This window comes from Sciurus vulgaris, assembly GCF_902686455.1.
Source record: "Sciurus vulgaris genome assembly, chromosome: 7".
NCBI classification, from domain to species: Eukaryota; Metazoa; Chordata; class Mammalia; order Rodentia; family Sciuridae; genus Sciurus; species Sciurus vulgaris.
The window spans coordinates 9022929-9044234 of NC_136467.1; the positions used below are offsets into that span (position 1 = coordinate 9022929).

Sequence of the window (21306 nt, forward strand, 5' to 3'; positions counted from 1 at the left end):
CACCACCACCGGAGTTCTGAGCTTCAGGAGATGTATGAGACCTGCTTTGTCCACAATCCTATGGGCTTCACCCCCACCCTTTCCAACACGACTACCTAGGTGGACTCCACGCTGAGATGCAAAACAGCTTTTGGATTGGGGGTGAGCTGCTCTATTCTTTCTTAAAAGTAATTTCAGAATGAAAGCCAGTCTCAGGAAATGTGTGCCTAAGGTCCCAGGTTTTCTGTGGGTAGATCCAGGAAGCTGTTGGTTAGGTTGCCTTGGAGTGGTGGAGACTGCACCCAACATCCATGGGCGTCCTTGGGGGTCATTCCATTGACTCTCTGAGCAGTTTCTCAACCTGGTGATGAAGCGGACGGGGCATGGCATGGCCAGAGGAGATTGTCAGTGATAAGACGGGTAGAGGCACTTGTTGCAGTCTGAAGAGGCCTAATAAATGCTTTTTCTGCCCATCTAGAAGCAGAACCTAGCTCTGCTGGCAAGGAAACGTGCAGCAAACTGAAAACCACTCTGTTGTTTACTGAGGAAGAAAAGGCAGGGCAAGGGGTTTGGGCACACAGCACAGACAGGATCTGCTGGGAGGAAGAGCCACAACCAGTCATTCAGGGTTTTGTACACCACAAATGAGGGAAAATCCCTTCCTCTAACATCCCTTAAGTTTAAGACCTTGAATTACCAACAGTGACAATTCCCAAAATAGAAAGTGCAATCATAGACCTGCCTTTGTGTACGAAGAGAATGGAGAGTCTGTGGATGGGACGGAGCCAGCCTGTGTGTTTTCCACGCCCACCCCCAGGCACATGGGGGCATCCCTGCCAGCAGTGTCTCCTGTGAGTGCTAAGCACCCAGAGTGACAGGGGAATGACAGTGCCATGGAGCCTAGGAGGACATCACAAATCACCTTGTTGGACCCAACTCAGAACAGATGCTAAAGCGGGTCTGCAGGGCCTAAGGCAGAGGTGTACACACATGCCCACGGACACATCTCATGGCTTGCAGAGGGGTTTGAAGAAATAGTAACCCATTGCCGATGTTTAGGAGTTTGGAGATTTCACATAAAAAGCAAGCTTTCAGACGTGTCTTGAATGAGACCGATAGCAGGACAGGGCCTGCGTTCCAGCCAGGCAAAGCCCTCCAGGCCCTCATGCCTTCCAGGTCCCCAGGGCCTTCAGTCTGTCTGCTGCTGTGACCATCTGCATCTGTTGGCTGGCCAGGGTCTGAAGTGACTGCCAACACTCACAGTTGATGATGGAACTGGGGCCAGACTCAGATATTACAGCCGCCTTTGGGCTCCACCACCCACCAGTTCATGCATTCCTGGATAAAATTCTTGAGTTCACCTGAGGACCTAGTCTGAGGAGTTGGCTTGGAATTACAGATCAGCCAAGTGACAATGCTGATTTCATGGAAACTCAGGGAAGTCTGGTAAACCCCAAACAGCCTAAGGCCAAATTTTAATTAAGTGTAAGCTTCAGGGGCTCCTCCGTGTGGCCCATTGCCTAGGGAGAGGGAGCAGCTCAATAAATATTTGTCAAATGAAGTATGTGGTCCATGTTTCAGCCTAGGCTGAAGCATTGCTCAAGACATTATAAAGATGGATTCATTCTGGAATTGAGGCCTTTTATTCAGTATGATCCAACCAGGTCACAGGACATTCATCCATGCTACAGAAATTTGTTTGCCCTGGTTAGCAAAAGGATTTTTTTTCAATTTAAAAAAATTTTTAAAAACATTAAGTGCCAATTCTCCAAGTTTACGTGTCAAATCTCTAGGATCCAGGCATCTACGTGTTAGTGAGATATTGTCTGCATTGCAAAATATGCACAGGGCTCTGTGTTCAGTTCAGTTCTGTAAATCTTTAGTGAGTCCTATCACATGCATGACCCCATTCTCAGTACTGAGACACCCAGAGTAACAGGTGCTGGCCTTAACATTGGGGCTGGGGTACGTCGGGAAAAGTTCATGACATTTAAATGTTTATTGTTTACATTCTGCAACTAAATACCTAATTACTAATATTTATTGGGAAATTGTTTCACACAAGTGGATTCCTTTTTATATAAACCCTAACTCTTGCATAGTGGACATAGCATCTTCAGAATAGTGATTGTTCTAAGGAGGACTAGGCAGGCTGTAGATTATCTATAAAATAATGGAATAAAAAAGTACCTTTTGTTCAATCTAGATAGTGGATACATAACTGTCCATTGAATTACCTCCTGAAGATTCGAGGCATTTCATAATTTTAAAAAAATAGCAAAATAATATGTTTCCTGATAGTAGAGAGCAGATATAAAGTCCTTTCCCTGAGGAAACCGTCACTGAGCATCCATCACTGCCCCAGGTTGTACCTGGGCAGGGACCCTGAGGAATGCACAGTGCATAGGGAACTCAGTGGCTGACTCGGGGCTACCCTCTGCTCTGCAGCCTGCTCCTGCCTCCTTGTTGCAGGCAGCCCTTCTCACTGCTGTCAGTGTGTCTGTACATGGCCTTCTTCCTAACCTGCTGTGTCCTGGAAGGCAGCTCATCAAACAGAACTGTCATGAGAATTGAAATGCATGAACTTCAAGGGAAACCTAGAAAGACTCTAAACACACACACGTGTTCTTTCTGATGTGTGTTGAGCAGCTTAGGTAGCTAAATAAGACGCCTGGGCAAAGTGTGTCATGGTTAGCAACATAGCGGATAGTAGTGCGGTGTGCAGGCAAGAAAACTAGCCCGAACACCCAACTTTGGCACTGACTAGTAGTGCTCAGTCATTCGCTTACTCAAGAAATGAACATCTATTACTGTTTTAGCTGCTGAGGGCCCAGCGGGGAACCAGACTTCTGTCTGGAGCTGCAGCCCTGGTTGAGAGGGCAGCACTTCAGGTGGACATGTTGGGATGTGCTCTTGGACGAGGGGACTTGGGCCAAGACCTGGAAGATAAGCAAAGGTGGTCTCGCAGAGATGGGGATGCCCGAGATGGGGGCGCCTTTCAGACCGAAGGAGGATCAAGCACGAGACCCCTGAGGCGGGAATAGGGCTGATGTATTCACAGAGCAAACAGAGGGTGGAGAAATGGAGCCAGCAGAGTTTGGGGAATGTGACCAGAGTGAGTGACAGGAGGTGCAGCTGGGGAAGCAGTAGCATACAGGGCCAAGAAGTTTGAATTTTGTTCCAAATCCCAGCGTCCTGGGAAGGATCCAATCTGCTGTGTTCTGGAAACAGGGCTGTGAGGATGCATGTGGTGGGGGTGAACTGGGATCCCTGGACAGATGGGATTGCGGTTGTCTTCTAGATTTGGAGCTAAGCAGCATGGCTCAGAGTGGGGCTATTTACTGAGAAGGGGAAGGCTGAGAGGAGCAGAGCTTTCAAACAATCAAGAACATCAGAGAAGCCAAGGTCAGGGCTGAGGATGTGGCGGAAGCCTTGGGAACGGATGAGATGACCCAGGAAGGGAGTGTACGCAGATAAGAGCCCAGGCCTGGGCCCAGTGGGCTGGGGAGGGAAACTGGAGGAGAGAGGAGAGGACATAGAAACCCTAAGAACAGACTGTGCCAGGGAGTGGTCAGATGTGTGGAAGGCTGCTCAGAGGGTAAGATGAGGCAGAGAGGTCTGGATCCTACATTCAGCGGGACAGAGGGAATGGTGATCTAGACAGGAAGTCTGGGTACAGGAATAAGAGCAATTTGATGCTCTGGGCCTGCTTCCTTGTGAAATGAAGGTATCCGAACAGTTGAACTTGGACATTTCTTCCAATCTGCTTTGTACCACATGGTTTTAGGCTGGAAAAAAAATGTTCAAAAAAAAAAAAAAAAGGAAAAATGATAAGGGATAAGAAAAAACTATAATAGAGGAAGTCACACTGTTTGGGACTTATTAGTCAAACAAGTTGTGTGGTCATTAATACTCTTTTACATGAAAATGATTAAGGATGTTTATACAAATTATTAAATAAGTCAAGGAAACAATTAAAATAGAATTGCTAGTGGCCATTCAGAATTCTTCTTAGCACAGCCAAACTATACAAGCTACCCCATTAAAATACAACCAAGAGACTCTCCCTGGTTTACTGCCTAACAAAATTCCTTAGCAATTATTTCTAGACCCAACACACAATCACATCGCTGAGTGGCACCTATCAGACTGTTGTGGAAGCACCCTCTCATCTGATCAGTCACCCTCCTGGAGGTCAGAAAAGAAGGTTCAATGATGTCAGAAATTTGCATATTGAGTTCATGGACCTTTATGAGATTCCATGAAATGTTTATTTCTCTGTAACCATCATCTTAATCAAAGGGAAGTCTGCCTTAATATTATGTTTAAAATAAGCATTTCAGCACCCCAAAGAAGTAGAGAGGAGGCAATAAAGGGTACCCCGAGACCACCACGCACCTTGATAAAACATTACCAATGCAGGTAAGCCTCCACAGAGCACCCTGGGTCCCACCATCTCCTAGGTACAGCACCTGAACTTCTCACCCAAGGTTAAGTGTTGAAAAAATCACGCACAACCCTGTTTTGCCAAGGACACTCCATGTGTATTTCCCGATTGCCTATTGACTGTTCCTTCAGTGAGTGAGGCTGGAGATTGTCATGCTATTTGTGGACTTTCTTTAATTGGTTGAGATTAACCTGGCACCGGTGTGGAGACAGGCTCCCAGGTGACTTGATAGGTAGGCTATGCTGTGTACCCGGGATGTGACATTCTGTACACAGGTTCTGGTTGTGGCACCTCTCACTGTGCCTCAAGAATTCAAGCAGGGCCCAGTACAGTGGCACATGTTACACTCCCACCTTCTCAGGAGGATCACAAGTTCAAGGTCAGTTCAGACAAGTTGTCAAGACCCTGCCTCAAAATGAAAAGGATTGGGGATATAGCCCAGAGCACTTGCCTAGCATGTGTGAGGCCCTGGTTCAGTCCCCAGCACTGGAGAAAAAAAAAAAAAGAATCCAAACAAGGTACCAAGAGCCCTTCGCCTGGCTCATAAGGCAGGCGCATGCTTGCACTCCTGAAATGAGGAGTCAGTCCAGGTCAATGAAAGACCAAGAGGGGAGAGTATCCACAGCGCCTGCTCCAGGGCTTCCTTCCAAGGCACTGATTATCATTTGTATCAAAACCTCGACTTTCAAACACAGGGAACAGCTTCACCAATGGTGAGGAGAGAAGCAAGGTAAGTAACGCGTCAGGGTCCTGTTACATCCAAAGTCAGTGGTTCTCAAAATTTGGTGTCCATCAGAATCACCAGGGAGGCTTGCTAAACACAGACTCCAGGGGTAACCTGGGTCTCCCTGAATTCCCAGGAAGGGCTCCAGAGAGGCCCTGACACACACCTAAGCTTTAGAGCCACTGTCCCAAGCAAGTGTCATAGACTCCTCGGAATTCAGACTTCTGCGAATGCCGGGGGAGGGCTCAGGTTCTAAAGGCATTTGAAAATAAGTTACCCTTGAAAAATCCCTCAAATGCTCCTAAGATACAATATAAATGGCTTTAATTAGTGGGGTCCTTTACAGTAACATGTAAGTTTAACAATGTAATGCTTACAGTAACTGAGAACCATGAGAAATGCATATACGAAATGGAGCTTTAGGCTAGCTTAAATTGTACAAGGAAGGGTAAACTTAGGAGTTGAATCTAAGTTAAATGCTTGCATGATGTACTCCATGTCACAAGAATAGCCACTTTATAGATGAAGAGTTGGAAACTCAATTGTGTGGCTTGCCCACAGCAACAGGCTGGGAAGCCCTAGAATCAGAATTCAGCCTGAACTGTTTGTTTCCAAACCCTGTCATCTTTACCACACTGCCACAGGCCATTTTTCAGTATTCCTCTGAAAGGTAAAGTTCAGAAATGCTCCAGAAGGCCTTGGGCCACTGCTATTTCAAACATTCATTTAGTAAGGCAATACACTGTAAACTGAGTAAGATAAAAATTAGATTAGAAGCATGTCCTAGCAGCAGAGCTGGGGCCCCAAACTGCTACCAAGACTCCAGGTGGTGATAAGTCCCTGCAGACAGGGTGTGTTAGAGAAATACGTCCAATGTTGGCATTGTAAGCAACTGAAATATCTTCCATGGTTTCCTTCCTATCTCAGTTACCATTATATCTTCATTTTTTTTTTAAGTTGTAGATGGACGCAATTCCTTATTTTATTTATTTATTTTTATGTGGTGCTGAGGATGGAACCCAGTGTCTTACACATGCTAGGCACGTGCTCCCACCGCTGAACTACAACTTCAGCCCATATCTTCATTTTAATTAAAGAAATTTCACCTTTCAGAGGGAACTGATTTCACTGATTAGAGGGGAAAAAACTCAGGAGAGTCCTCCCTCCTCGACAGGCCTCTGAATGCCGGGGCTTGCATCGGGGAGCTCACAGGAGCTGGCCGGCTGCACTAGCAGCTACGTGTACCATGGTTAGCCAGGCATCAGTATTCACCCAGCACTGTGCTAAATACTTCACATGCACAAGCTCATTTAATCCTAAATCTATGTAGAAGGCGCTGATGGCGTCTCTCACCCTACGAATTGAGAAACTGAGTCAGAGTTTGGAACTTTATCCAAAATCATTGGTTATTCCTTGTACCTGTCCTAGGCATTTTACACGCATTAACGCCTCTAATCCTCATTACAATCCCATGAAATAGGTGTCATAATTAACACAGTTTCACAGGTGAGAAAGCAAAAGGCCTAAGGATCCAGTAACCCACTCAGCTCCCACGGGGAGTTAATGGTGAGCCCAGAAAAGGAATTCAGGAGAAGTTCTGGTCTCAACCTTTAATCAATATCACCATCACCTGGGGGCCTTGTTGATCCTTAGATTGCTGAGCCCCAGCCGTAGAGTTCTGGAATCCCTAGCTGACATAGCACCTGCCATTTCCGGGGCTGCTGCAAGTTCGCAGGGGATGCTGGGACTAGCAACTTGCTAGGTTCGGAACCAGACTTTGAGAGCCAACGATCTAGAGGGAGCCCTCTTACTCTCATCGCACAAGTTCTACTGGTCACCAAGGTTCCCTGTGTTTAAAAAATTCCCCTTAAGAGCTGTTAAGGAAAAAAAAAAAAAAAATTCCAGAATTTCAGAGGTTCCCACGTAACTTTTTGCAAGTCAAGTCAAATAAGGCCACAAATTAGTCCTTTACCCTAACCCTGCGGTGATGGAGCGTCTTCTGTGCTTGCCTTTCCCAGATGAAGGCGGAGGCTGCACAGACCACGTGCACCGAGACACCGCGACCAGGTACGGCCGCCCGGTGCCGGGTTCTCGGCACGCGGCCCGGATCCCGGCCAAGGACGTCGGGGCAGCCCCACCCCAAACGGCCGGCCAACTGCCCAGTGCGCCCGCCCAGCCAGATTTATTTACATTTTCTTGATTCCCTCTGTCCAAGGTGGAACAGCCGCGCACCTTACAGCTCGGTTCAGGAGTAGAGCCGACCGCGCACCGGCCCCTCCTCCCCGCAGCGCCGAGGCAAAGGTCCGCCAGGCCCCGGGGCGCGGGGCGCGGGGCGCGGGCTGGCGGGCGGGGCGCGGCCATCTTGAGCGGGCGCACCTCGCAGGTCGCGCGGGCGGGGCGGGAAGGGGCGCGGCCCCGGGACCCCGCCCCGCGAGGGCCTCTCGGGCGCGCGGGCGCGGGCGCACTCGGCGGACGCACGGACAGCAGGAGCGCACGTCCACTGCAGGGCCGCGGGTGAGCCGGGCGCGCGGCCGGGCCGAGGGGCGAGGGAGGGGCGTGCGCGCTCCGCGGAGGGGGCTGTGGCCGGGATCCGACGGCAGGTGCGGCGGGGACGGTCTGGCGGAGGGACGGCGCGCGCGGGAGCCCCGGCTGACGACCTCGGGGGCGCCCAGCGAGGCCCGCACTGGAGCAGGTGGAGCTGAACCTGTCTGGGCGGCTGCTGCGCGACCGTCCTCTCTCCGCTCTGTCCCCTCCCGAAGGAAGCGCCGAGCCCGCGCTGCGCGGACGCGCCCCTCCGGGTTCCGGGGCCCCTCCCGGGCAGCTAGTTGTTTTAAAAGTGTTGCCCCCAGGCGGGACGGCCGCGGTTTCAGGCCTGGGCAACGACCGCTGCACAAAGTGAAACTTGCTGTGCGCTCGGGCGGCCCCGGGAGGACCGCGGACCCCGCGCCGGGCAGCTCCGCCCCGCCGCCCGCCTCCCGCCCCCCGCCCCCGGCCCCGCGGGGCGGTGACTCACCCGGCGCCGCCCGGCCGGTTCTTAAGCCGCGCGCCGAGGGCTGCCGGGCGCGCTAAGGGCTTGTCTCCGACTCCAGGTGGAGAGAACTTTCTCAGCTGCTGCAAAGCCGAGCTTCCGGGGGATTGAGTCAGCCCACCAGGAACCGAAAATGCCGAAACCAGTAAGTTGCCCCGGTTCTGGGCCGCGTCACGTGCGCCAGGCGCCTTCTCCGACGGGAGTCACCTGCTCGAGGTGGCGGGTGGTTGGAACGGAGTTCTTTTTAAGGGGATGGGGACAGGAGCCGGGACTGACTGCATGCTCTTTTATTGTGTGTTGATCCTTTTGTGGCATGCCAGAAAGACACCATTGTGCTGTCTCTCGCTAGGCTTTTTCTGAGTCCCCTTCCCCCCGAAGTTGTGGTCTTACTTAAAAATTAGTCAGAGGCCCCCTTTACCTTCCTCTTTTTAAATAGTACCTGCTAATGTAACTTTGAGGTTTCTTAAAAAGTGCAAATCGCAGTCTGATGGCGTCCAACTACCTACACCTGCTGTCCCATTTCCTTCAAGTGTCCGAAACCACACGCAGCCCGCACTTTCCTGGGGCGATTTGAAGGGCATTTGGGAGAGGAAGACGCCCTCTCTGCAGCAGGCAGCCTCCATACAATCCCTGTTCCACCAGGTCCGGGAGGCGCTGGCCTGTAAACCTGGGAATTTGCTGGTTACAGCAGGATTCCTATCTCTGAAAGGGTTTAGCGATGGACTTGAATTGCAGATGAGGCAGCCCCAGAGCTTGATAAGGACGCTTCCTGGGCTCTGGTCCTGCACTGCTGGTGAAGTCAGCTGATTAAAGTGCTGCGTTCCTGCTCCTCTGTCCCTGAATCTGATTTGATTGTGTTGAGATTGCTGACCAGGCTTGAGTGGTTGTAGGAACAGGTTCTTAGTGGCATTGCTTAGAAAGTTGTGTATTCCAGCGGGTGACACACACCTGTAACACCAGCTGTTTCCAGGCTGAGGCAGGAGAATTGCAAGTTCCAAGAGGGTCTGGGCAACTTAGTGAGACCCTGTCTCAAATTGGGGGGGAAAAAAAATCTGGAGATGTAGCTCAGTGGTAAAACTCCCCTGGGGTCTGTCCTCAGTAGTGGAAACAAGCAAAACCTGTATACATTCCACCTGCTTTAACACTGGTGAGCTGGATGACTTGGCACTGGGGAGAGAGTTTTACATTTTTGGATCGTGATGGAGAAAATATCAAGTTATTAATTGTAATTAATGACAATTCTAGTTTTTTTGAGCAACTTGGTTCTTTGATCAATATTTCAGAGCCTTTCCTCCTGTTAAACTTTATGTTCCCTGAAAGGAGTTCTTGATTAGAAGACTTATTTTACTGGTAAGTTAAAGAAATTACTAATAGATGCAGACACCATTAGTTTTTGGTGTGAGTCACATCATTGAGATGACTGGTTCGTGAGGCAGATTTTTTCTTTCCTATACAAAATTCTTCCTTTCATTTCAAACTTAAAGTGACACGTAACAGCCCAGCCTGCAATGCTGGTTTACCTCTGGCCTGAGTGCAGCTTCTTACCAGGGCACTACAGAGTGTAGTGAGCTAGGGATTGGGGTGGCAGGAGTTGGGGGGTGTCAAGAAGTGAACTCCTGGTGTGGTTTTCTTGATTTCACTAAAAGATGCAGGGTTTAGCTGCTAAGATGGTACCCAGAAAAAAGTCACTACCTTTTCTTTTCATGAACTGTAATTTCTTAGTCTTTTTCTGTTTTCTTTTCTTTTTTAATCATGGTGGAGTATATGTAACATTTAATTTGTCATCGTAACCATTTTTAAGCACGCAGCTCATTGACATTACATTTCTGTGGTTCAGCAGACGTCACCCACACGTCATACCAGAGTGACCCCCAGTACCCCCTAAGCACTGAGGCCCCGTTTCCTCAGCCACCACTCTCCTTTGCCTCTGTGAATTCGACCACTCTAGAGGCCTCGTGGGGGGGTCTTTCAGTATTTGTCCTTTTGTGGCAGTTTGATTTCCCTCTCTGCGTGAATAACACCTTCAGGGTTCATCTGCTTTGCACAGTGCATCAGAATCCCCTTCCAGCCCTCGTTATTTCTTATAGCAGTTATGTTTGGACTTCATTTTGTTTTAAAGGTCTTTGGTGATGCGGAAGAATTTAAAAATTGCTGACACCTGTCACTGCAAAGATGGTTGTAAAACTGCTAAGGAAGGAGAGTAGCCACACTGCATGTGGCAGAGCCTTAGTACCAGGGGAACTTTCTGAAGGGCTATGTGTTGTGTGACATGTTCAGTTGCCATTTTTGGATCTTATTGAGAGGTCTTCATTTAGGTGAGCCAGACTTGTCTGCTGTGGAAATCCCTGCCTGCCCCCTCTTGGGCAAGGGAGGGTGTTAGAGACAAACTGCACATTATGTTAGGGTCACCTGTCACTGAGAAGGGCATAGTAGCCATCTCTTAAGGTAGTTATGGAGAACCTAATTTGACAGTTTGGGGGCTTGTTGGTTGGTTGGTTTTCTGGACTCAGTAAATGGTAAAGTATCCACCAATGAGTTTCATCTGTGTCTTTTAAACAAAGAACTATTGATTCTAATTATTCGGTCCCAAGAATAATTCGGTCCTAAGAATTTCACCTAGGTGACTTACATGGGATTGAATGTTTAAGAACAGTAATAAGGGTCATTTACACTCAAAAATGTATACATCTGTAGTTGGGGTTTGGGACTGCCACCTGGTGATTGATTTGTCTGCACTGAGGCAGTGGATGTTTTGTACATAAAACAATATAAATGAAATAACATTCAGTTACTGGACCTTAATACTTCTTCTCAAAGCATCACTTGTTGAAAAGATTGGGTGTTTGTGTTTGGCCAGCAGGATGCCCTGCCAGAGGGCGACGCGGATTCTGTCTTGTGGGGGCCAGTCTGGAACCTGAAACCAGACACAGGCACATGCTAGAGCAGGAGCTGGGGAGCTCACTGCGCTTTCTGGGGAGGGGGGGACCTTGGTAAGGTTGAGAGGGCAGGTGTCCTTGGGGAAAGGGTGGGTCCCTGGAGAAGCGCATCGGGAAGCTGCTGTGGCTGGCTGTGGGTGGCCTCTTGTCTGGTCTTGCTTTCCTCAGCTGCTTTGGAGCTATATTTGGTGGGACTGGTGGGCTTCCAAGGAGGGCAGTCTGGTGCTCTGGAGAGCACCTGGGCCTCTGCTCGGTCTCCAGGTGCTGAGCGGCCTCCTCTGAGGACAGGACCGGGTTGATGTGCAGGGAGCTGGTTCAGGAGGCAGTCCTCGTGCCCCCCTTCCAGGCCAGGGGGCCCACAGCGTCCTCCCTCCCTCCGTCTGTCCTTTCTCATACCTGGCTTGTGTTTCTCATCTGGTGGGAAGGCTTAGAGGTGAACGACCTCTACAGGCACCAAGAGGTGCCTGAACTGCGGTGTCTGAAGTCATGTTATAGGAGTTTCCAACATGAAGGGAGGTTGACCTGGTTCAGAGAACTCTGAACATGGGTTCAGAGTCCTCCTTGTGGCGAAGCTTGAGGAGAGTTTGTGAGATGACCCCAGCTCTTTGGGAATACGCCTTTCCACTGAGTATTTTAGCAGGGACAGAATTGACTGGATGATGATCACGTTTTACTCCCCACCCCCCGCCACCCTTCACTGAGGACATAGAGACCCCCCCCCCCCCACCAGGGGCAGATGGCGAATGAGGTACTGAGATTTCCGCAGGTGCGGGTGAGAATTGCCGGCGGGGCTTGCTGGTCTGCCATCATCCCACCGCGAGGCGTGGTGAATATTTATACTTCATCCATTTGCTGGGCAGAGTTACTGTGAGGGGCACTCGGGCTTCCACGTGGCAGACACACATAGCCCTGCCATCATGGACTTACCTGGGTCGGGGACAGACAGCAATCCTAGTAAGTCAGAGCTGCAGCTCTGCAGTTGCCCTGAAGAGGGCTCATGCTGGTTGGGGGATGTGAGACAGGTCAGGAGGGCAGCCCAGGAGGTGAGGGCCGCGTGGGCAGCTGAGGGATGGAGAGGTCAGGGTGGGAGTCCACCTGCGAGGAGCCCACCAGGCAGGGGAAGCCCCCAGTGCACAGGCCAGCGGGGAGAGGGTCCGGTTCCAGGTGAAGTCTGCTGTGGCGAGAGAGGAAATCCGGTCAGGCTGCACGTTACGAGCCACGCTCAAGCATTGCTTTTTTTAACCTTAACTCAGGGTTTTGACTTTCTAGAGGGAGGTGACATGATCGGATTAGCCTTTTGAAAAGTTGACTGGAGGCTGTAATGTAACACTGTGCAAGAGGTGGCCGGAGTGGGCGCAGAGGTCCATAATTGTGGTCATGATGGAGTTGAGAGGACCTGGAGGGAAGTGGGGGTGCTCCTTGGGAGGTAAGGCCCAGAGTCCTGGGCGTGGGCTGGAGGTGCAGGGCGAGTCCAGCTGCCTCCTGGTTTCTGGCTTGCATAACCCAGTGAGTGATGGGGCCATCACTGAGATAAGGAGCCCTGGACAAGGACCAGCAGAGGGGAAGGGTCAGAGTCTGGTTTTGCACATGCTATTAGGTCGTGTCTGTGGTGGTGGGAAAAGTTCTTGCCTTCGTCGAATTTCCACCTCACCTGCCTGGCCATTCTGCCCTGTGGATCATGACTGCGGCAGGGAGGGAGGAGCTCGCGGGGTGGGGGTCCAACTCCAGAAGGACAAGGCCCTCCCAGCTGCCACGTGGCAGCTCTCTGATTGGAGCTTCCCTCCTGGGGAGTCCGGCAGCAGAGCTTAACATAGTGGTGACCAGTGGCCTCTCAGATTTTGGCTCTTTGTTTTTCAAGGAGAAAAAGAACCTAGTCAGTGCCTTTGAAACCACTCCTGGGTCCTGTTTTCTCTCCCGTCCCCCCAGCCGCCTGTTACGTCAGTTACCGCCCTCAATGGCAGCGTTGGGGTTTCTAACAAAATTTCAAATAATTTTGTGAGAACAAAATTTGTTTGTGAGAACAAAATTATTTGCTAAGACAAAAGTTTGGGAAAGGAAAACAATCACTTAGTGAATCCTAGTTCTTTTTCTTAATTTTGTTTTTCACTTGAACTTGGTGTACCTTGGATGGTTGGGAGATTCATCAGGTGGTTCACAGGCCTGTCCTCCTTTAGTACCTGGATGTTTTTACTCTGAAGCAATAAAATTCACAGCTTTAAAAAGCAGGAACACACCTTGAGTTAGCCTTTATGTTTTATTTCCATTTCAGTAATAACTGCATGAGAACTCCTCAGCTGCTCTCGTTAGTTTTTGAGTTAAGCACTAAATGTGTTTGCTACCACCAATAAAATGTGCAATATTTGTTGAAGAGAGCAGAGGTCACGTTACTTCCCTCCCAACATACTTACATCCATATCTGTGGACGTAAGAGATGAAGATGGATTCGACTTCTGTTTGTTCTTAAGGAACCAAACAAAGCCATTGTGTTACAGTGTGACTTAGAGACTTTCTAAAGGCTCAGTATGTAGTTAAAGTACATTACTTTTTCAAGTAAAATAGAAATATAAAGAACCACAAAGTAATAATTTCATGACTTATTACTTACCCTGGACTTGGGCAGGTCATTTAGTATCTGTGAACCTCCATTTTGTAGTCTGTAAAATGGGAGTATGGACAGTTTTGCCTGAGGGTTGAGGGCATTTCCGATAGCAGAAGGCACTTCCATTTTCCGTTCTTCACTAAGCCTCTCTTATCACCTTTCGATAAATAATGACAGTCTTTCAAAGGAAATAGAAACACTTCACTAACACAATTATCTTTGTAATATATTTGAGAAAACAAACTTTAAAAGCAAAATTTAAAATTTCTGACCGCAACCCAACTTCTATCAATGAGCGAGAGGAACTGATGTCAGCGGCTGGGGTCGGGCTGCACCAGTCGGCACAGGCACATCAGATCTCACTTCCCGTTTTGTTGTTTGAAGTCGCTTTCCACATCCTGATTTTGTTTTCCATTTTCACCAGAGAGATCAGCTTACCATTGCTGCGTCGATCGTTGTCGTGTCAGATCGTGTAAATGATTGTTTTCATTTAAGGGTGGAGCAGGCAAACGATGATCGATTATCAGGCCGGCACTGGCTGTGACGTTTCTGTGAGATCTACCAGCTAAAAGTGGTTGCTCCATTTTTGCAGCGTTGAACAGGATGCAGCAGACACCAAACGAGGCCCTCAAAGCCTGAAATATTTACACACAGGCCCTTTACAAAAAAAATTTAGCAGCCCCTGCTTCTGGGATAAAGGCAGTTACCGTGAAGGCCTTGCTATAAACGTGTGCTTTATGGTTAGGCTAATATTTGGAAACAGAGACACCTCTCACTGGTTGCAGTTTTTTTTTTTGGGGGGTGTGGGGGGTGCTAGGGATCGAACCCAGGGCCTTATGCTTACAAGGCAAGCACTCTACCAACTGGGCTATCTCCCCAGCCCGGTTGCAGTTTTTAAAAAACTGTTTTCAGAGAACAAAAAACCAGTTAGCCAGTACAAGCACACCGCAGCCCTGAGCATGGATGCCTATTGTGAAAACTGTCACTGAGGACCAAGCTTGGTTGGTGCTGAGGGCATGTTTTAAACAAGGCTGGTGATGGTGGCTGTTCTTTGTTCCACGGAGAAGGTGGCAGTATCTTGTCACTCCTGCTACCCCATCGTCTAATGACAGACCTCTGGCATGAGCTAAAAGAAAGCAATTTGTACCTGATATTTGAGTAGGAAAGAGAATGCCATGTAGATGAATTGCTTTTAGATTATTTAAGATGAGCTTTTGACCGTGCTAGTCTCTGAATTTCTGACTGTAGACAGTTGGATCATTCAGTCCCAAGTTCCCGTCACATCCACCATGCCCACCCCTTGCCCACCGTGTTGTGCTTCACAGAACTTACCTTTGCATTTGGTGCTTATTTGCGTCTTGGCTTTCCTGGTTACCAAGCAAGACGCAATTAAAAAAAAAAAAAAAAAAAAAAAAATCCCTGCATCTAGAACACACTTTAAACTCTTGCTTTACTGCAGGTAGACTGAGGCTGACCACCCACTACCTCTGGTGGGTAGTCCGCCGCAGGTTTTGCCAGCTCCCTCTGCACCTGTCAATCAGGGCCTGTGGGCCCACCCGTGAGGGCAGAGGAGCGCCCTGCCCTGGTCAGGAAGGGCCGTGTGCGCCACTTGCAACTGCTAGGTTCTAAGCTGATTAAAAGCTTCACCGTCTCGTGATGGTCATTCTTTCCTCTCTAACTTAGCCTAACGAACGGGTGCAGTAAATAGACTTCACCTCGCTGTTGGTCCTCCTCTCCCACCATGAACACTGTCCATTTCCCTCCCACATATGGGGCACTGCTGTGCCAGGGTTTAGATCCTGGGGACACATTGGTGAACTGAAGGGCCTTTTAAGGGACCTTCCCTTCCCTTCAATCACATCAAATGATGGCCAGGCCGGCGTCCATCCAACATGCGTGTCAGTCTCAAAAGCATGGCTGCCCTGCCCTCTCCCAGTGGCCACAAGCCCAGGAAAGTAGGTGCAGGGTAAGTGAAGCAGCCTCTGTGCCTGAGTCTAAAGGGAGTGTGGCTGTCCTCAGGCCTTCCCCAGGCTGCTTTTAAAAGCTCCTGTCGTCACAGGGGAGACAATCATCAATCATGTGCGGAAGCAGGAGGATCTTCTGCAGATTTTCATCCAGGCTCTGCCAAGAGGTGGAGTTGTTTTTATTCTTTGACCAGCTCTTTGTTGGGCAAAGGGACTTTGTAAATCACCTTTGTGCTGCCCCAGGAGCCACAATGGCTGTCTGCCGGGCCCTTAGATCTGCCATCATTTCTTGGGTGCAGTGTTTCAGAGAAACTGATTGTGTCGGTAATATTTTGCCTGTTGCTGCGTCTGGAGGTTTCTTGTACGGTGTGTTTTGGAAGAAAATCCAGCCTGGCTCCTTACGTTCTTAGAGAACCCGGGACCACCAATGGCTGGCAGGAGCTTAGCGCACGGATACTAGTTGGGATCTGCCTCTGCGAACTTGATTGCTGTGTGTTAGTACGGTGTTCTCACTAGGGTGCTGCGTGCCTCGGTTACATAATGAAGGGTGGCACGTTTGGGTGCTGAGGTGTTGGCCTCCGTAACACATTGCCATTTGGATGACACTCTTAAGTGGGGCTTAGATGAGGCGGTAGGGTGGGGAGAACCTGGCTGGACGGGGCAATGTGGTAATCGTCTGAAAACAAGCTGGAAACGTGCATTATAGGATTTGGACAAATCGACTGTAAAAAGATGATGTTGGACACACTGGGAGTGGAGGCGCTCACCTGTCATCCCAGCCACTTGGGAGGCTGAGGCAGGAGGATCACAAGTTCAAGGCCAGCCCCGGCAACTTAGCCACACCCTGTCTCAAAATAGAAAATAAATTAAGAGATATTGTTGAACAGTGGGGAAAGTGAGTATTGACTGAGTCTTAAAAAATTAGGGAAATAGTTTTGAATTGTTGGATATAATAGTGGCTTTGTGGTTTTACATACATTCCCCACTCCCATTACTGGGGGGGGAACCAGAGGCTCTTTACCGCTGAGCCTCAGCCTTGTTTATTTTGAGACAGGGTCTCACTGATGTGCCCAGGCTGGCTTTGAACTTTCATCCTCCTCCTCAGCCTCTGAGTTGCTGGGATTACAGGCGTGTGCCGGCACACCTGGTGGTTTTATATACATTTAAAGCCCTCCGGTGCTGCATGCGGAAGTTTTCACAGATGAAATAATGTTTGAGGGTCTTAAAATACACAAACAAGCCAAAAGGTTTTTTTCCTTTTTTAAAACTATAGGAAGAGTAGACGAAAGAACAACTCTGGGGACTCAGTGGTGTGTGGACAGGAGGTCGCTGTCCCGTTAGTTCCCTCTGCTTTGGGGAGTGTTCCAGATCTCCCACGGTGGAGAGTGTGCTTTTTAAAGCCTATTACAGGGACAGAGGGGTGAGATAATTCACTTTAGTTCCTCAGCAAATGCACCAGTCTTCTTCGGGTGGGAGAAGCCTAGTAAGAGCTGCTGGGGTGCGTGAGGGGCCGAAGGGGCGCTGCCTGGTGTGGGCGACCTCTGTGCTGGGTCTCAGGGGATCTGGTGTCCTCCCACAGGCCATCTCACCCCACGTGCGTGTATTAAAGGAGCTCGCAGCAGAATTCCAGTTGACATGGAAGCACGTGGAACTGTTGGTTCCCAGCTGTTCCACTATTATTCTGTACCTCCGAGATTTTTAATGGGGTGAGAGGAGATGCCGTGACCAGATGGGTGCAGGACATCGTCTTAATGGCAACTTACTCAGACTTGAGCGTTGGGATCGAGCGTAATAAAATGCAAGACATCTGCCTGGGATCTCATACAGTCCTTTTGAGATGCCTTGTGCCATCTGTCTTCTGACAGGGTGGACACTGGCCAGTGGAGGCATTCATCAGACCAGGAGCAGGGTGGGGCTGGGGTGGGTGCTCGGCGTCCTGAGGCGCACCCCAGGCCCTCTTGCTCGCAGTCAGGCAGTTGCGAACGTGATTCTGATCCCATCACGGATACAACATGCAGCACTCGATTGCGAAGAATGTAAATCAAAGTTTCAGAACAAGGGTGATTTAAAAGTGTAAGCTTTTCTGGGGTTTTCTATTCAAGCAAATTTTGTAAGCTTGCTGATTGAGTTTGGATTTTAAAAATAAAGATATTAGGGTCTTACTCTATTTTTGATAGGTGGCATCCTATCATCTTACAGGACCAACTCATCTTACAGGAAGGCCAGGAGCACTTGCAGAACTTTTCGGGAGCTTTAATTATGAAAATTAACATGCCATCCCCCCTTCCTGTCAGACTCCTCGCTCCTCCACCTCTACCACCTCTACCGTGAGGCTAAGCTTAAAACGTAGATGCTAAGCTCTTCTGGAAGGACGCCACCAACAGGGCAGAGCTAACACAGAAGCTGGGTCTTGGAATATCCAGTACCTTCTACGCTGTGGCCTCTACTTTGTTGTGTGTTTGTGATGTAAATGCATGTTTTAAGTACAATGAATGTTTAAAAAAACAACAACAAAAAAAAAACTGACTCTGAATGGGTATTGCTTTGTGTATTGTTGTCCTACCCTGACGACCTTTTTTTTTCTTTTCTTTTTTTTTTTTTTTTGAAGACAGGGTCTTTTTAAGTTGCCCAGGCAGGCTGGCCTCAAACTTGCAATCCTCCTGCCTCAGCCTCCTGAGTAGGTGGCATTACAGGCAGGCACCACTGCAGCTAGCCTGCTGACCTCTTCTTAGTGGCAGAGGAAAGAAAGTGGGGCCAAAAAGGTTCAAGCAGCTTCCTTAACTCCTGGTCATTGAAAACATTTATATTTGTATAGCTCCTTTGTTATTCCTAAGGTTGTGTATCTGTAGTCAATGAACGGTTTCAAGCTTTTGAGTCGAAAAGTTTCTATTTCTAAATTCCCAGGGCGAAAATTATATGAAATTCTATGAATACAAAAAGGAAGAGTCCAGATCAATTAATATGTACCCTGCAGCTTCGAGACTATGTATTCTCACGTCCTTCTGAATAGCTCCTTTTTGCTTCTGAAAGTGAGCTACTTCCTGTCCCCAGACCCACTTCCTGTCAGACTAGGGCTGCTTAACAAACACACAAAGCAGACAAACCAGTCCTGTCTGTACTCATTATGATATGATTAGAGAGAATCACGACCTCAGAACCAGAACGCAGCTTTCAGAGCGCTCACTCAAACAGGGCCAGGTCCTCCGCTTCAAGCCCCGCTGGGCCCTGCCGGCTGCAGGCAGCCTGCGCTGCAGAGCAACAGTGGCCGTGACAGCCTGCGCTGCAGAGCAACAGTGGCCGTGACAGCCTGCGCTGCAGAGCAACAGTGGCCGGCATTTTCCGGCCTGCTTATGGTGTGTGAAAATACTGCTCTCGCAGCGACTGCCTGTTAAGTTTCAAGTTCTGTTCCTGTGAACTTCCAAGATTCCTTTCCTGTGCCTGTCTACTCCTTCCATCCTGGGAATGCCAGGGGTCGGGTGTGCAAGTTTAATGTGGGAACTAAACTAAAGTTCTTAGAAACCACTTTACAAAGGAGAGGGGAAAGAAATAACCAAAGGATGCTACATTCTGCAACAGAAAGTATTCTTTAAAGAAATACAAATAGTTAACATCCTTCTCTCCCCACCCAAGGAGGCAAACTAACATCTTTCAAGGTCGCTTTCTCTTTATCTAACAAACCTGTGAGGCTGCGAGTCTATACTGTGATTGCAGGGCACTAGGTGTGTCCCATACTTCAGCACTCAGTTCCCTGAAATGTGTAGTTAATCACATACACAAACTCCAGATCCCGTAAGTAAAAGACAAAAGCAAGGGACAGGGGGCCAAGAGAGCTAATTCATACTACAATGAGTCTTAATTCTAGGCTCAAGAAATGCAGGAGATCACAAGCTTGCCGACTAGGCCCCCTTCCCCCGCTGGAAATCACTATTTTCTCTGTGAATTTAGACGCCTGTGAAGGGTTTTTCCTTTCTTTTCTAGTGGATGGGGGAGCTTGGGGAAGATGTCAAACTGACATCAGTTCCTTTGCTGACCTGTTGTTTTAGGGAGGGGCATATAAAGTAAGTCATACTTAAATCTAGTGACATTTCTGAGATAAATCTCTGTCCCCAGTTAAGATCGCATAAACTTAAGAGTATTCTGGAGCGTTACAGAACATTTCTCCTGTAAGAAGCTCATGCAGGGTGTGGAACAGGGGAGCATCCCAGAGCTGCCCATGCTCCCTTTGCCCCTTGTCAGGGATAGACAAGGTAGGAGGTTTTGTGCTTTAGAGAAACGACAAACTTGTCACACCCAAGTAAAGAAGTGTACCCGTCTTCCGGAACGAAATTCTAAGGTGTCCAGGACACTGGGATGGGCACACCAGCAGAAGCATCATTCAGGAACTGACTGACGGAGGTGGAGGGGCTTGGTAACCTCCCTTCTTGCCAGACTTGCTGGCAGTTAAAATTTGAACCGGCAGCTATTCAAAGTCTCTTTTTGTACAAGTTAAAATTCACTCACACTTCCTGAAACTAGGTAAGGGCTGTGCTGAGACCGCCCCCAGAGGCTGCAGTGCACCTCTGAGTTTCTCATGGTTAAGTTGCTGCCTTTGACTTTGACCTCTGTGGTTCCACCTTGCTTTTCACTAGTGATTAGCACCTGGGCAATTGCTCACCAGAGTGCTTTTACACCTCCCTCAAGGAGTGGGGAGGGCAGGGTGGTTGGAGGCCCTGCTTGGCCCGGGTCAGCTCAGTTTCCTGCTGGACACTGCCCACAGGGAATGCAGTCCTTCCCCAGCGCCCACCCGTGTGCACAGCAACCTGAATTCTCTTGCTGGTTGACTTTCTGGGGAAGTGACCACTGCCACAGGGCCAGTGTCTGCAGTGGAGTTCTGTAGCTTTGCATTGGGCACCAGGAGTTCTGAGGGCCGCTGACCCTGGCCTGTGCCCAGCACTGTGCCAGCAAGCCCTTTTCTCAGGGACTTCATGTTCCTGGGAATAGCACACCTTCCTCTGGTGGTTCCTAGGAAAGTTGAAGGGTTAACAGGACTGTGGGCCAGCACTTTGGCCTCTGTAGGGGTGTTGCCTAGCAGTTGTCAAAGGTCTAATGAGCGGACTCTTGTCAGCTCTGGCCTTTGATGGTTTTATTGTTCTTACTACTCAGGCAACAAGACTAGGGTATATGCTGATACTGTATAGTTACATGGGACTTCTTAGCAGGATCTGAGAACACACCTCTGGCCTACCCAAATGTCTTTGTTGGTTTGTTGTGTTACAGACAGAGCTGCACACAGAAGCCGTCCAGGACATCTTGACTTGTTTGTTGTGTGCAGTTAATTCAAGGCTGGCCTTTCTTGGCCTCTAGTAATTTCCCTAAGTCCATAGATGAGGCAGCTTTCTTCACGCTCGTGATGTTTAATCTGGAAGGAGGCATGAGATGATGTTCGGGTGTAACTTGGAGTTGGAGAGCTTGCTGTGCAGCGTTAGCAGTGTGATCGCCTTCGTCCAGTGGACTGCAGATTGCCTTAGGATTAGTTCATTAGTGCAGCACATTCATCCTCATATGTCCACGTCTCTGCCTGCCAGCAAGAGTGCTTACCAAGTCTGGTGGTAGAGCCAGAGCTTAAATGTGTGCTCCTGGAATTTCTTCT

The 21306-nt window shown here is 49.1% G+C and overlaps 1 protein-coding gene across 1 annotated transcript in view; it reads left to right on the plus strand.

Moving 5' to 3' along the window:
• Positions 1 to 7615: 7615 nt before the first annotated feature.
• Positions 7616 to 21306, plus strand: part of EZR (ezrin) — a 43467-nt gene continuing 29776 nt past the window's right edge. The window contains exons 1-2 of the mRNA XM_079146773.1: positions 7616 to 7664; positions 8240 to 8323. Of these exons, the coding sequence (XP_079002899.1) occupies positions 8312 to 8323 (12 nt within the window). The 5' untranslated portion in view covers positions 7616 to 7664; positions 8240 to 8311. The remainder of the gene's footprint in view (positions 7665 to 8239; positions 8324 to 21306) is intronic.